This window comes from Poromitra crassiceps, assembly GCF_964638095.1.
Source record: "Poromitra crassiceps genome assembly, chromosome: 27".
Lineage (NCBI taxonomy): Eukaryota > Metazoa > Chordata > Actinopteri > Beryciformes > Melamphaidae > Poromitra > Poromitra crassiceps.
In genome coordinates, this window is record NC_139650.1 from 15144456 (window position 1) to 15159455 (window position 15000).

Here is a 15000-nt window from a genome sequence, read left to right on the forward strand (position 1 = left end):
TGTGTGTGCGTGCGTGTGCGTGTGCGTGTGTGTGTTGCTCCGTGGCTCGGAAGAGATCTCTGTCCGTTCTTTGCCTGAGTGTCTGTCGAGAGAGAGAGAGAAAGAGAGAGAAAGAGAGAGAGAGAGAGAGAGAGAGAGAGAGAGAGGAGCGCATGGCTGAAACCTGACACCTTGCTAATCTCACAAGCACAGCGCTTGGCAGAGGCACACAGGGAGGGAGACGGACAGCGAGGGAGCGCTGTCACTGGGGGCAAAGAACGGACTTGCCATAGGTGGGTGGGATTGCGTGCGTGTACAAAGGTTATATAGAGCTTATGACGTCATAAGCTCCTGCGTTTTAGCACCTCGCGCACTGCTGTCTTCAATGAGGAAGTACTTTGTAGAATCTTGTAGAAAAGTGGCGATTTTAAGGCTTTGGGTTGAAAGTAATGTATAATAATTTCGGAGGCACAAAATTACTAACATAAGACCCTAAATAACATAGTTAGAACGTTTTTGTGGATTTTGGTTTCCAGGGACTTTAATGTGTAACTTTTCCTCCGTGGTATCGAAAATGGTATGAGTGAGTGAGTGAACTCTGAGAGAGTTCATGTCAATTCTGCTAATAAATACATAATACCTGCTTCTTGCCTTTTAGGGGTATTTTTTTCTCTTCAGTTACACAGATATCGTCATGTATCGTAGGTTAAATTTCTTCCAATATATCGATTATCGCAGAATCGCTGTATCGTGATAATATCGTTATTGAGGGCCAAGTATCGTGACCATATCGTATCGTGAGTTACTCCACGATTCCCACCCCTATTAGACTGTATCAGAGACAGAGTATGTTATAAATATGGCCACGTTATAAACCACTAACCAACGCTGGTGGTCCGTATGGAAACACTGTTACTCGAAATGCTTAAAAGTGATATTAATTTGGTCATTCAGTGGCGTTTTATTGCCATGTAGCCTAACATAACTAACGTTAGCTGCTAGCGATAGCCACAGTACCCGATTACCAGTGATGGGCAAGCTACTTGGAAAATGTAGTAAGCTAAGCTATCAGTTACTCTCAATTAAATATAGCTAAACTACATTGAAGCTATCCCCAGAGAAATGTAGCAAGCTAAGCTACGAGCAACATGGCAAAAGCAGCTTGCTACATCAAAGCTACTTTTTTCTCACATTGAATTAACTTCATGTAGAACAACTTTCAACCAAACAAATAGGCAGGTAAAAGAAAATATCATTTTGATTGTTTAGTCAAGTCAAGTCAAGTCAAATTTTATTTATATAGCACCTTTCATACACAAAGGCAATTCAAGGTGCTTTACAAAAAAAAAATCGAAAAAAACAAGCAGCAAAGCAATGCACATATAAAAAACACATAAAAAACACAGGCGACAGTTTTAGTTAAAATATATACTCAAATTAACAAACATGAAACATTATTTCTGTTTTAAATAAGTTACAAGGCATTCTTCAGTATTATTATTACATGCACAGTCCATTTGTTGGAAATGTACAGGAATCTTTTTTTTAAATTACAGGCCGAGAGGCAGTAGTTTAGTAGCAGTTAAAAGCAAGAGTAAACATAAAGGTCTTTAGCTTGGATTTAAAAATAGGCAGAGTAGGGGCAGATCTAATGTGTTCAGGGAGTTTGTTCCAGTTATGAGAGGCATAGTGGGAGAACGCGGCTTCACCATGTTTTGATTTGGTCCTCGGGACAATTAGTAGACCAGTGCCTGAAGATCTCAGGGATCTGGATGGTTCATAGTGTAGAAGCATTTCAGAGATGTAGTGTGGGCCTGACCCGTTGAGAGATTTGTAAACTATTAGCAGAATTTTAAAGTCTATTCTAAGATTTACTAGTCTCGCTAGCCAGCCTCTCTTGCTTTCTGTCAGAGAGTCTGGCGTCGCGGAAACAGGCACGGGGATCAGCCCGCCCCTGCTCTAAAGCTGCTCTCCCATTCGAGCGGCTGTTTCGGTGGCAGCAGGATATCCGCTCCCCCGCTTGCAAGCTCTGTCACGCTCTGTCATTGGCTCCGACCATATGTCAATCAGAGCGGCTTCCGCTCCCATGGCATGTGTGTCGCTGTAATGCTCCCGGCCGCCGAACAACGCTAACTAGCTAGCGTAGAAAGCTAACGGCAGAAATCTATGGGCTAACTCGTTGCTACATGCTGAAAATGGCAAGTTTTGAAGAAGATATGGATTGTGCAATAAAGAAGGCCTGCTCGGCACTTTCGGTGGATGGTTGTAAAGATATCCAGAGAATATGTTTAGAACATTTGCTGTCTAACAGTCTAACAGTCTGTCTTTATGCCTGTGCGCTCTCCTCCCGTCTAAATGTTCCGCCGACACAAGTTCCACCCCGAAACTATTTTCCAAGGGCACTAACGTTAAGCACCGCCCAAGACGAAGCTGATTGGTTAACCCAAACAGAGCATTTTTTTCGCAATCCCACAATGGAAACCTGCGACGCCAGACTCTCTGACAGAAAGGAAGAGAGGCTGGCTAGCGAGACTAAAGATTTACTGGCAGCCAATGCAGGGATTTGAGAACTGGTGTAATGTGTTCAGCTTTCTTGGTTCTTGTTAGAACTCTAGCAGCCGCATTCTGAATGAGCTGTAGTTGTTTAATAGCTTTTTTGGGAAGACCATTGAAAAGACTGTTGCAGTAGTCTAGCCTGCTAGAAATGAAAGCATGAATTAGTTTTTCAAGATCTTGTTTGGACATATAGCATCTAATCCTTGCTATATTTTTTAGATGATAGAAGGCAGATTTTCTTATAAGCTTGATGTGGGAGTTGAAATTTAGATCAGAGTCAATAATAATGCCAAGATTTTTTACCTGGTCCTTTGGCTTCAAAGATAGGGATTCGAGGTGAGCAGTAACTTTGAGCCTATCTTCTTTTTTGCCGAAGACAATTATCTCTGTTTTGTCTTTATTAAGTTGGAGAAAATTCTGGCACATCCAATCATTAATTTGCGCAAGGCACTGACACAGTGTCTCTATGGGGGCATAGTCATCCGATGAGAGGGCTATGTAGAGTTGGGTGTCATCTGCATAGCTATGATAAGCTATTTTGTTTTTTTGCATAATTAGGCCCAGAGAGAGCATATAAAGGTTAAAAAAAGGTTTATTATATTATAAAACACACTGAAACTCTCACTGGCACAATATTCAAAAACAGACAATAAAACCTGAAAGTCTTCTTCATCACTGCCAGTGGCTCCCTCTGGCTCTGCCATCTTTCAAAGTTCGTTGCTGATGTGACTTCGCCAGCACATGACATACCTACCCTTAACCAAAGTCAGTCTTCATTGCCTAAACCCAACCCAGTCAGAGGCAGAGTAGTGCCGGGTCTTGCTGCAAGAGAGGCAAGGATGCTAAAAAGCAAGGATGAAACAACAACACTGTCTTGTTGTCCGTCATAATGGAACTGGAAGTGCTTTATTGGCTACACAGGCACACTTGACATATGCAATGTGTCCTCCTGTTTAATCCAAACCGCAGCAGAAATCTCCACTGCATGCTTTGCTCATGGATTTTCTCTGGCGAGTAGCTTGTAGCTTTTGCGGGAAGCTACAAGCTACTTGGGTCTATAAATAGCTTAGCTACTGAAAAAGCTACTTGGTTCAAAAGTAGTGAAGCTACCACCAAGCTACTGAGAAATGTAGTTAAGCTATGTAGCTTCACTACTTGTAGAAAGCTACTGCCCAACACTGCCGATTACCCACAATGCCTTGCGTTGTCCAGCACCCAGGAAGGGCTCACGCTACATTTAATGCATAAAATATAGCTGATAATTTACAATTTGATTCTTTAAACGTCTGGCCCTTTCAAATGTACATCACAAACAGACAGCCCTGCTTAAGTTATGTATTGACTATGGAAGAATGGAGCTGTAAAAGGAAAAATACTTTTGACAAGAAAACACCCTTTGGACATTTGATATTTTGTGTGAGTCTGGATTATTGCCGGTCACTGCCCACTGTGGCTAAGGAACTTTTGAAATAAGGACAAGAAGCCACTACACTGATAATGATACTAAAAAAAAGAAAAAGAAAATTCATGAATTAGCAGTTCATTCCTGACTCGTAGTGTGACTATAGTAGTGTTACCAGTTTTCCTAATCTCCCCAAAAAACGAACTCCTATGTCTGAACATAGTGGACTCAAATATATGTGGGAAAACACGAAGTTCGTAACACTTCATTTTTGTATGCAACATTCACCTACACAAATGTAAAATGAATAAATAATAACACTGTAACACTGAAGAGACAGGGATGGAAAAACAATTTGCTGTTGGCATGTGCTGTTTATTTCCTCACACTCGATCACATCGCTGCCCGGTTGCGGGACAGACTGACTGCCTCAAGCCTAAAGTGGCAATATGGTCCCTCGCGTCACAGTCCTTTGCGGGCAACGTGACTGTGGCTCACTCACTTTGCCACACCTTGTACTTGCGGCTTATGTCCACTAGATGTGACCACAACACCCATTTTACAGACATCAGGAAAAAATACTAAGTGTGCTTATAGGCTTTTTAAACACAAACACGACAATGCGTACACATGTGCCTACATGTCTATACACATTATTATATGTGCCTACATATACACATGTGCCTACATGTCTATACATCTTATTCACCACGCCCACTTTTTCTCTCTTCCGCGTTCAACGCAAACGTATTTGTTCTTCTGGGTCAGCGCTAGTTACCTACTGTGGCTAATATTAGCCGCTAGTTAGTTATGTTATATGGCAGTAAAATGCCACTGAATGACCAAATTGATATAACTTTTAACCATTTCGAGTAACACTGTTTCCATACGGATCACCAGTGTTAGTTTGTTGTTTATAACGTGGCTATATTCATAATGTTTTAGATCTCGGATGCGTTATTTCGAATCCCACATAGGTTACGTGGCGCAACCTATGTGGGTTTCAGGACGAAACAGTAACGTCATCTTTAGAGCACAATATTCCTGGAATGCAAGTTTAACTAAACAGTTACATGTCCTCTGCATTCTACGTCAAATTAAGATATTATGGGTTGTTTTATTTTGTTTGTTACATACTTATTGGCCAAGATAATGTTACTTTATGGGGGAGTAATTCTGCCAGTTTAGGAGGGGAGTGTGGGCGGCCATCTTGCCTGCGGGGTTTTTGGCAAGTCTAAATACTATTACGAAATGACGTAATGCGTCCATGTGTGGGCAAAGAATAAGGTGAATACAGATGTCAAAATGTTGACCTACTTAAAAACTGCAGCAACTGTTAAAAAGACCAACACCATCATCAGTAACAGACTGGTCATTGTTGTCATCATCCTCTGCCCGGCTGTTCCCCTGTGCTCGGCTGTGGGTGGCCCTGAGGCGAGCCAGCAGGCCCTGGTAGTCAAAACAGCCTCGTTTCACCCAGCAAAAGGGGTCCTTCATGTTCTGTCCTTGTAGATACAGCCTCTCCTTGCAGACTCTCTGGTAGAAATCATAATACTCTAGGAAGGACTTCTCCATCTCCGTCCTCAGAGCTTTGGGACAGGGAACTTTGGCGTCCAGCATGTCGCAGACGGCCACCCTCACGGTCTCATGGCGGATGCACTCATTGTAGTTCTTGCTGTCCACACATTTTCTGCAGACATTTTCGTAGCCAGGTTCGTTGTGATAGGGGTTCTCCGTCATCAGAGACTGGATGGAGATCAGTACAGTTGAGATACTCTGGGTTGGGCTCCAGCCTGGGCCGTTCCATGTCCCCAGGATGCTGAGGCAGACCTTGCCATCGCTGTACAGGTTGGGGTTGAAACGCACGGTGTTGTTTCCGGTGGTGAGGAGCGTGACATGCGGCGGGCGCATGGGGTAGTTGGGGGGGCAGTGGACCAGGAAGAGGAAGAAGCCGCCTTCGTACGGTGTCTCGGACGGCCCGATGATCAGGGCATGGATCTTGGTCATATCTTCAGGATCAGGGACGACAGATATTCCTGGAGGAGGATCCTTATAGATGGACATGATGTCTTTCTTGACCCTCAGTATCCAAGACATGGGGGCGAGCTCAGTTCTAGTATCGGCGTGTCCAACTTTCTCCCTTAACTCACCGTTGTCCTCTTCAGCCTAGTTCTATGGTGTTTTAGTTCTATACTCCCACCACGTATATAGCCTCAGCCAGGAATGATTTATGACATCACTGATGGCATCACAATTGCTTGAGTGACATCACTGATGAATCACAATTGTGCAATTGACATAAAAAGTGGGTAAGGTATGTTCCATAACAAAATGCGTGACAGACATGAATTTCCCAAAGAAGGATGACATGAGTACTCGTGGGGTAGTACATTTTAAACGAGGCACCATCAAAATCTTTCAAATGGGGGGGGGGTGTCTTTATTCTAATTTGAGTCATTTTAGGGGTCCTTGATGTGAAACATTTTCTGAACCACTGCTCTAGACCACCTGGGCTAGTGGGTTGTGGCTGTCCCCCAGCATCTGTGCGATTGTGTTGCTCATGTGTGTACAGAACCTTTTGACTCAGTCCAGCTATCTTTTCTCTCCACCTCTCTTTCCCCTGCAGCCCCCTTCTCTCTCTGTCTCTCCCTCCCAATCCATCCATCCATCTGTGGGTCAGCATGTCGCTGAAGGTCCAGACCAGCAACGTGACCAACAAGACCGACCCCAAGTCCATCAACTCGCGGGTGTTCATCGGCAACCTGAACACAGCGGTGGTGAAGAAGTCGGATGTGGAGAGCATCTTCTCTAAGTATGGCCGTGTGCTGGGCTGCTCCGTGCACAAGGGCTACGCTTTCGTCCAGTACGCCAGCGAGCGGCACGCCAGGGGGGCGGTGATCAGCGAGAACAGCCGCGTGCTGGCCGGACAGACACTGGGTGAGCTAATGTGACGTATGGGGACCTTAAGCTATTTAATACATGTCAAATGTGTAAAGTGTTTGCTATTGCTATTTGCTATTGAAAGGATTCAAATAATTTGATTACAACCTTAAGTCATTTACAATCTTCCACCAAAATCTGTTATGCAAGACAACCCCCCCAGCCCCCCCCCCCCCCCTCGTCATCACTCCACCCCCTCTGCCAATTTGGGGAGAGGTGTAGACCAGAGGAGGCACGTGCTTCCACAGGTGCACCGACCAGAGGAGGCACGTGCTTCCACAGGTGCACCGACCAGAGGAGGCACTAGTACAGTGACCAGATCCGGCTTCACGCCCACTGACACGGCCAAATGTGCCTGTATGGATGGGGCTCAAACCTGCGGCAAAATCCCTGATATTGCCTACCGATATCAGGGATTTTGCAATATCAAAGATTTCAGATAAACTCGCTTAACCCATTGATACCTGATGCAGCATTTGTGTGTATCCCTTTAAGTGACGCGGTTCGCGGGCTTAAACGGATGGACACTAGTGATGCGCGGGCCGCAGTTATAACCGCGCTGACCGCGGATATCCCGCCCCGCGGGCGGGCCAGATCATAAAAATAAACATTCTGATTAATAGCGGATGGGTTGCGGGCGGTTGAAACGATGTATCATTAATGAGGAAAAATAAATTACGTTCTCTAGTCTAGTCTATGAACGTATTTTAAGATACATTTTTCATCAGGCACATTCTTAGTCGCCTATTGTAGATCCCCCAAAGGACCCACGGCCGTAAACACAACAATAGCCATGTGCTAGGTCGCAAGGCTACACTTTTCGTCCATATATGGTCAATGATGTCACCCTCAATGAGGAGTCTCCGCTGAAGACGTGTTTGAAGAGAAGACGCGTTCGTATTTTCCCATACAATGAGGCAATCCAGTAAACTAAACTTAAAGCTATAGCGTTAGCCGAGTAAACTACATGAGGGCAAGTGGTGGACTGGACATAATACAGCATGGAAGTTTGTTTGGAGTCTTGGACTGCAGCGATCGCACCAACGGCAGCAGAAACCGTTTATAGCGTCGGGTGCATCTCGGGCGCAGATCTATAAATAGTATGAAATAATTTGCGCGGATTTATGGCGGGCGGTTGGTTCATGCATACACGCGGATTAGGATGGCATAAAAGCTCATCCGCGCATCTGTAGTGGACACACAAATGAGGGATATACACACAAATGCTGCATCAGGTATCAATGGGTTAACACATCAGTAACAAAGTCTACTTGTAATTAAAGTTATAAAAACTCCTAAATGTTCTATTATGTGGATTTTATCCGATAGCAAACAATATTTCTCAACATCTGCTGGGTTCAGAGGATCTGAAGCACAACTACTTTTGTTTAAAATGGGAATGAAGCTTTTTTTCTACCCATCTGAGAAGAAAGGCTGCTGTTTGTAGTCAGCAGATGGAGTGTGTGTGTGTGTGTGTGTGTGTGTGTGTGTGTGTGTGTGTGTGTGTGTGTGTGTGTGTGTGTGTGTGTGTGTGTGTGTGTGTGTGTGTGCGTGCGCGGTCCTGTAACCCTGCGGAGAGATGAAGATCTGATATGCTTAAATAATTCCGCTAGAAAGGCCAGGGCGACGTTATTCCACAGCTGCTGCATGGAGGCCTGTCTACTGTGAAAATCACATTTTTGGTGGTTTGTTACAGGAAGATTGTTCTAATTGTGTTTCTGCCCCATTGGAGGGAATGCAGTAGAAAGTGCAGGTAGAAGAGAGAGAGGGAGAGAGAGAGAAAGTGAGGATGAGAGACTGAGGCACAGCTAGATTCAAACTTCAGTCTAGATTCAAAGCTCAGATGAAATTTAGGGGTGCACAAATAGCCGTCTAAACCACTGATCATGTATTTTTCTATTTATGTAACATTTATTTAACCAGGAAGTATTTAAGGAGAGAGAGAGAATATGCTGGTCATTTCTCCTCTACCTCTACCTCTACCCCCTTCCCCCCCGAGCTCCCTGTTGCGTGGGTGATTTTTTTCAGCCCCCCTCCGGTCAGCCTCAATGTCACATGATGCCCCTGTTCCCGGACGTACGGAACATCGTACACATCCTGGGGACGCCCTTCCCAGGGGTTCCTTGTGTGGTCGGCGTTGGATGGCGAGCCCGACCTGGGCTACGCGGCCATGCCACCACTGGAGGATGCGGTGGCGGCCCACTTGTCACCTTCCTCCACCAGGCCTCAGCTTCCCTCCAGGGCCTAACAGATGACGGCCAAGCTGGCTGAGAAGTCGTATCTGGTGTCCGGCCAGGTGGCAGCGATGGCCAACAATTTGGCCATCCTCCAGGGCTACCAGGCGGCCCTGCTAGCAGACCTGGGTGCCGGAGGCCTATACGGACTACGCCCTGCGTATGGTGGAGTGCGCGGCGTTGAACGCCGGGAAGGTCATGGCCTTCTTGGTCGTCAGCCACCTCTGGCTAAACCTCACTCAGCTCACCGAGCCTGAGAAGAGGAGGCGTGGTGGTCACGGGGGCGAGTGGCCGCGCCATAGCAACTGCCAATGACGCCTTCAGGCGCAATGGGTGGTTTTATAGGGGTCAATTTTGAGAAAATAGACATTGTCCAGTTGGTGCGCTGCAGGGAGCAGCTTGGCATAGTGTGAGATTCCTCGTTCTCAGTCGTAAAACCCGGGTTGTAGGACAACCCAAACGTTTTACAGCATTCCATTTGAATTTCAACAGATAAAAATATCCAGGTTGGCTAATCTACATTCTCTAACTGGACAGTAGGGCTGCCCCTTCCAGGTCGATTGGTCGATTGTTTGGTCGACGTGCTCTTGGTCGACGAGATGCACGTGGGTCGAACAATCGCTGGTGTTAATAATTTCATAGGAGAAATTCAATTTCATAACAAGAAAAGCTATCGGAACGAAGTAACGTGCCGCGCAAGCAAGTTGCAACACGGACCTTTTCTAGAAGCACACAGGAAGTGATCCAGGCTAGAGAGTTAGCATATAGTTAATAGTTAGCAGGCTATCTAGACTGAGAGAGCAACCAGCAGAGCAATGGAATTAACAATTAAATGGCTCAGCTATCAGCGCAAACAATGGGCACGTTTCAGCACGCAGCCACCATCAGCTGTCAACGAGCGCACTACGCACCTTATGAGATGAGACTGATGGTCATCAGTGAGACTGGACAGAGATACACTCCAACTCCGGTAATGTTAGACAGGCTGTTATAAGATGTTACTGAAATAAATCGCAAAAGCTGTCTAGCTCTCCTTTCTGCCAACTAATTAACCATGTGTGTGCTAACGTTACATAACCATAACCATCGCACACGCAACTCAAAGCTGTTTCCCATTAGCTGAATATGGACAGGTGTTGCACAGCACGCTGATCAGTCTGTCCATTCCGTTAACGTTACAAGACTGCAAATAGCTTTTATTTATAATGATCAGCTATCAGAGATAGTGCGCTCAGTAGTCAGTACACTGCACAAAATAAGAAAAAAAAGTACACTGCTTTTTCTTTTTTCTTTTAGGGCCCCTTTTTCGACCAATCGATTGGTCGGAGCTGTGGTCGATTTCTGGTCGACCAGGATCATCTTTGGTCGAGGGCAGATGCAAACCATCAACTCCTCTTACAAAAAAAATCTAAATACTCCCCATACATGATATCAACAGACTTCAAGTCTGCACCTTTATCTATAAGTGTACACTGTGTCTCTCCCTGCCACTGTTGGGCAAGTTACTTGGGAAATGTAATTAGTTACTGATTACTGATTACTCATTAAACTTTACTGATTACTTTTTCAGAAGTAATTAGTTACATTACTAGTTAGGTTACTAGTAGCGTTTTTTTTACCCCGGAAAAAGTGACATACAACCAAGCCAGCTCCTTTTAAATCCACTTTATTGAAACAAAATACAGGAGCTCACAATCAGCCAATCTACAAAACTGTAAACATTGCAGCCTCTCAAACCTGAAGTGATGCACGCACGCACACACACACACACACACACACACACACACACACACACACACACACACACACACAATGGTATCTCCTGAGTTTTTCTTTAGTTTTTCTGATTACTGTTTTGGAAATTGTAACACCTTACATTACTTAGTTACTCAAAAAGTAATCACATTGTTTTTTTTTTATTATACTTTTTATTTATTGAAGATGGTTCATTACAATAGTCCTCTCAAATAATGAGAAAAAGTGCAACCAAACATGATCATCATATCTACTGCATGTCCCCCCACCCACCCCTCAGTCCCAGTACATTACCCTAAAAACAGAATTAAAGCAAACAAAACAAATATAGTACTTTTAACTAAGATCCTCTAAGTCAAAAGAAAGGCATATATAAATGCATGCATACCTACATACATGTTCACATACATAGGTCCTCATTCTTATAGGACACTGTAGAATACATACGTATTATACATCCACAAATCTACAAGTGGTATCACCGTCCTAAAAAAGTAATCAGATTACAGTGAAGCATTACTGCCAACACTGCTCCCTGCACCATGACACTCAGATCACCATCACCCCCCCTCCCCTCCCCTACTGTCACACTACTAATAACCAATTTAACCGTCTACTACTAACGCTGTCTACTACTAACTCTGTCTACTACTAACTCTGTCTACTACTAACTCTGTAACTCTGTCTACTACTAACTCTGTCTACTACTAACTCTGTCTACTACTAACTCTGTAACTCTGTCTACTACTAACTCTGTCTACTACTAACTCTGTCTACTACTAACTCTGTCTACTACTAACTCTGTAACTCTGTCTACTACTAACTCTGTCTACTACTAACTCTGTAACTCTGTCTACTACTAACTCTGTAACTCTGTCTACTACTAACTCTGTCTACTACTAACTCTGTAACTCTGTCTACTACTAACTCTGTCTACTACTAACTCTAACTCTGTCTACTACTAACTCTGTCTACTACTAACTCCTCTGTCTACTACTAACTCTGTCTACTACTAACTCTGTCTACTACTAACTCCTCTGTCTACTACTAACTCTGTCTACTACTAACTCTGTAACTGTCTACTACTAACTGTCTACTACTAATTGTGTAGTACAATTACCAGTACATTACCCTAAAAACAGAATTAAAGCAAACAAAACAAATATAGTACTTTTAACTAAGATCCTCTAAGTCAAAAGAAAGGCATATATAAATGCATGCATACCTACATACATGTTCACATACATAGGTCCTCATTCTTATAGGACACTGTAGAATACATACGTATTATACATCCACAAATCTACAAGTGGTATCACCGTCCTAAAAAAGTAATCAGATTACAGTGAAGCATTACTGCCAACACTGCTCCCTGCACCATGACACTCAGATCACCATCACCCCCCCTCCCCTCCCCTACTGTCACACTACTAATAACCAATTTAACCGTCTACTACTAACGCTGTCTACTACTAACTCTGTCTACTACTAACTCTGTCTACTACTAACTCTGTAACTCTGTCTACTACTAACTCTGTCTACTACTAACTCTGTCTACTACTAACTCTGTAACTCTGTCTACTACTAACTCTGTCTACTACTAACTCTGTCTACTACTAACTCTGTCTACTACTAACTCTGTAACTCTGTCTACTACTAACTCTGTCTACTACTAACTCTGTAACTCTGTCTACTACTAACTCTGTAACTCTGTCTACTACTAACTCTGTCTACTACTAACTCTGTAACTCTGTCTACTACTAACTCTGTCTACTACTAACTCTAACTCTGTCTACTACTAACTCTGTCTACTACTAACTCCTCTGTCTACTACTAACTCTGTCTACTACTAACTCTGTCTACTACTAACTCCTCTGTCTACTACTAACTCTGTCTACTACTAACTCTGTAACTGTCTACTACTAACTGTCTACTACTAATTGTGTAAGTTTGTCTACTACTAACTCTGTCTACTACTAACTCTGTCTACTACTAACTCTGTCTACTGCTAACTCTGTCTACTACTAACTCTGTCTACTACTAACTCTGTCTACTTACTCATTTTGGTGTCTGTTTTGTTTTCCTTTTTTTTGTTCTTTTCTTTTCTTTTTTTTTTACATTTCTTTTACTGTTGCTTTTTTTTCTTATTTGATTGTTTCTCTTAAAAAAAAATGTTATTGTATGTATGATTTGTCCGGATTATCATTAATATTGATTTAATTTCTGAGGCGCAGAATAAGCCCACGTTCACACCATACGCCGAAGCAACGCTCAACCTACGCGGAACCAGTGATGGGCAAGCTACTTGGAAAATGTAGTAAGCTAAGCTACCAGTTACTCTCCATTAAATATAGCTAAACTACATTGAAGCTATCCCCAGAGAAATGTAGCAAGCTAAGCTACGAGCAACATGGCAAAAGCAGCTTGCTACATCAAAGCTACTTTTTTCTCACATTGAATCAACTTCATGTCAAAGAACAACTTTCCACCAAACAAATAGGCAGGCAAAAAAAAATCTCATTTTGATTGTTTATTATATTATAAAACACACTGAAACTCTCACTGGCACAATATTCAAAAACCGACAATAAAACCTGAACGTCTTCTTCATCACTGCCAGTGGCTCCCTCTGGCTCTGCCATCTTTCAAAGTTCGTTGCTGATGTGACTTCGCCAGCACATGACATATTTTGCCCTACCCTTAACCAATCATCAGTCTTCATTGCCTAAACCCAACCCAATCAGAGGCAGAGTAGTGCCGGGTCTTGCTGCAAGAGAGGCAAGCATGCTAAAAAGCAAGGCTGAGACCACTTGTTGTCTGTCATAATGGAACTGGAAGTGCTTTATTGGCTACACAGGCACACTTGACATATGCAATGTGTCCTCCTGTTTAATCCAAACCGCAGCAGAAATCTCCACTGCATGCTTTGCTCATGGATTTTCTCTGGCAAGTAGCTTGTAGCTTTTGCGGGAAGCTACAAGCTACTTGGGTCTATAAATAGCTTAGCTACTGAAAAAGCTACTTGGTTCAAAAGTAGTGAAGCTACCACCAAGCTACTGAGAAATGTAGTTAAGCTATGTAGCTTCGCTACTTGTAGCAAGCTACTGCCCAACACTGCGCGGAACCCACAAGTTTCATTTTGGCGTCCTTGTTAACAGGCGAGGCCGTTCACACCAGCCGCGCGCGTGCCTTGCTCAAGCCACGCTCAAGCCACACTGAAGCCAGGCATGAAGTCAATGGAAGTTGTGATCAAGGCGCACCGAGCGAGGCGCTGAGGAAAAGAGAGTGCTTCTTGTGTGGGCGGTTAAGCGTGAGCTCAGCATGGCTTTAACGTGCCTTTGGCATATGGTTGGCGTATGGTGTGATTCGGGTTTGTCTCTACCAGCACATTCTTTTGTTGTTTTACTTCTGTCTGTTTTTAAATAATTATGTGCCCAAAAAAAATTATTGCGCTGGTATTGATGTAAATAATAATAAAATCCCAAGCACACTTGTGACGCACTATTTGTATGCTAGTCTACTGCTAACATGGAAGTCTAATAGCAAGCGCAAACTTTTTAGACCACCTGCCCCTCCGATCCCGACTCAGGGCTGAGCTCAGGGGTGTCAAACATACGGCCCGGGAGCCAGAACCGGCCCGTACTATTTTCATTACCCTTGACTATAGAGACTTGCACAGTTGCCGTCAATTGTAATACACATTACAGACAGTAGATTGGATCATTTGTTTGATGGTAGCTGAGATAACCCTATGTGAAAACGTCTTCTTAAAAGGTACCCGTAATTCTTTACACTAAAAGAAATGGGAACATTTTTAGGTTTTTTCATTTATAGGTTATTAATGATATTCCTTGTCTGGCCTACTTGAGACCAAATTGTGAACTAAAATGAGTTTGACACCCCCTGCTCTAGCACCTTCCTATCCCTATGGCCCCTTCACCCCCCCCAAACACCACCCATATCCCCCTAAACACCACCCATATCCCCCTAAACACCACCCATATCCCCCTAGCCACCCCCCTAGCCACCACCCATATCCCCCTAAACACCACCCATATCCCCCTAGCCACTAATCCACAAACACCACCCATATCCCCCTAGCCACTAATCCTACTCACCCCTTGAATCCTGACT

At 43.8% G+C, this 15000-nt stretch overlaps 1 protein-coding gene and 1 pseudogene across 2 annotated transcripts in view; one reads left to right on the plus strand and one right to left on the minus strand.

Annotated features, from left to right (window-relative positions):
- Nucleotides 1-5254: 5254 nt before the first annotated feature.
- LOC310799060 (ubiquitin-conjugating enzyme E2 Z pseudogene) lies at nt 5255-6034 on the minus strand (annotated as a pseudogene). Its single transcript has one exon. The product of its transcript is annotated as a ubiquitin-conjugating enzyme E2 Z pseudogene (transcript).
- A 584-nt stretch (nt 6035-6618) lies between these two features.
- Nucleotides 6619-15000, plus strand: part of LOC310799061 (RNA-binding Raly-like protein) — a gene marked incomplete at both ends in the record, with an annotated part of 52573 nt that continues 44191 nt past the window's right edge. The window contains one exon of the mRNA XM_083661626.1: nt 6619-6874. Within this exon, the coding sequence (XP_083517752.1) occupies nt 6619-6874 (256 nt within the window). The remainder of the gene's footprint in view (nt 6875-15000) is intronic.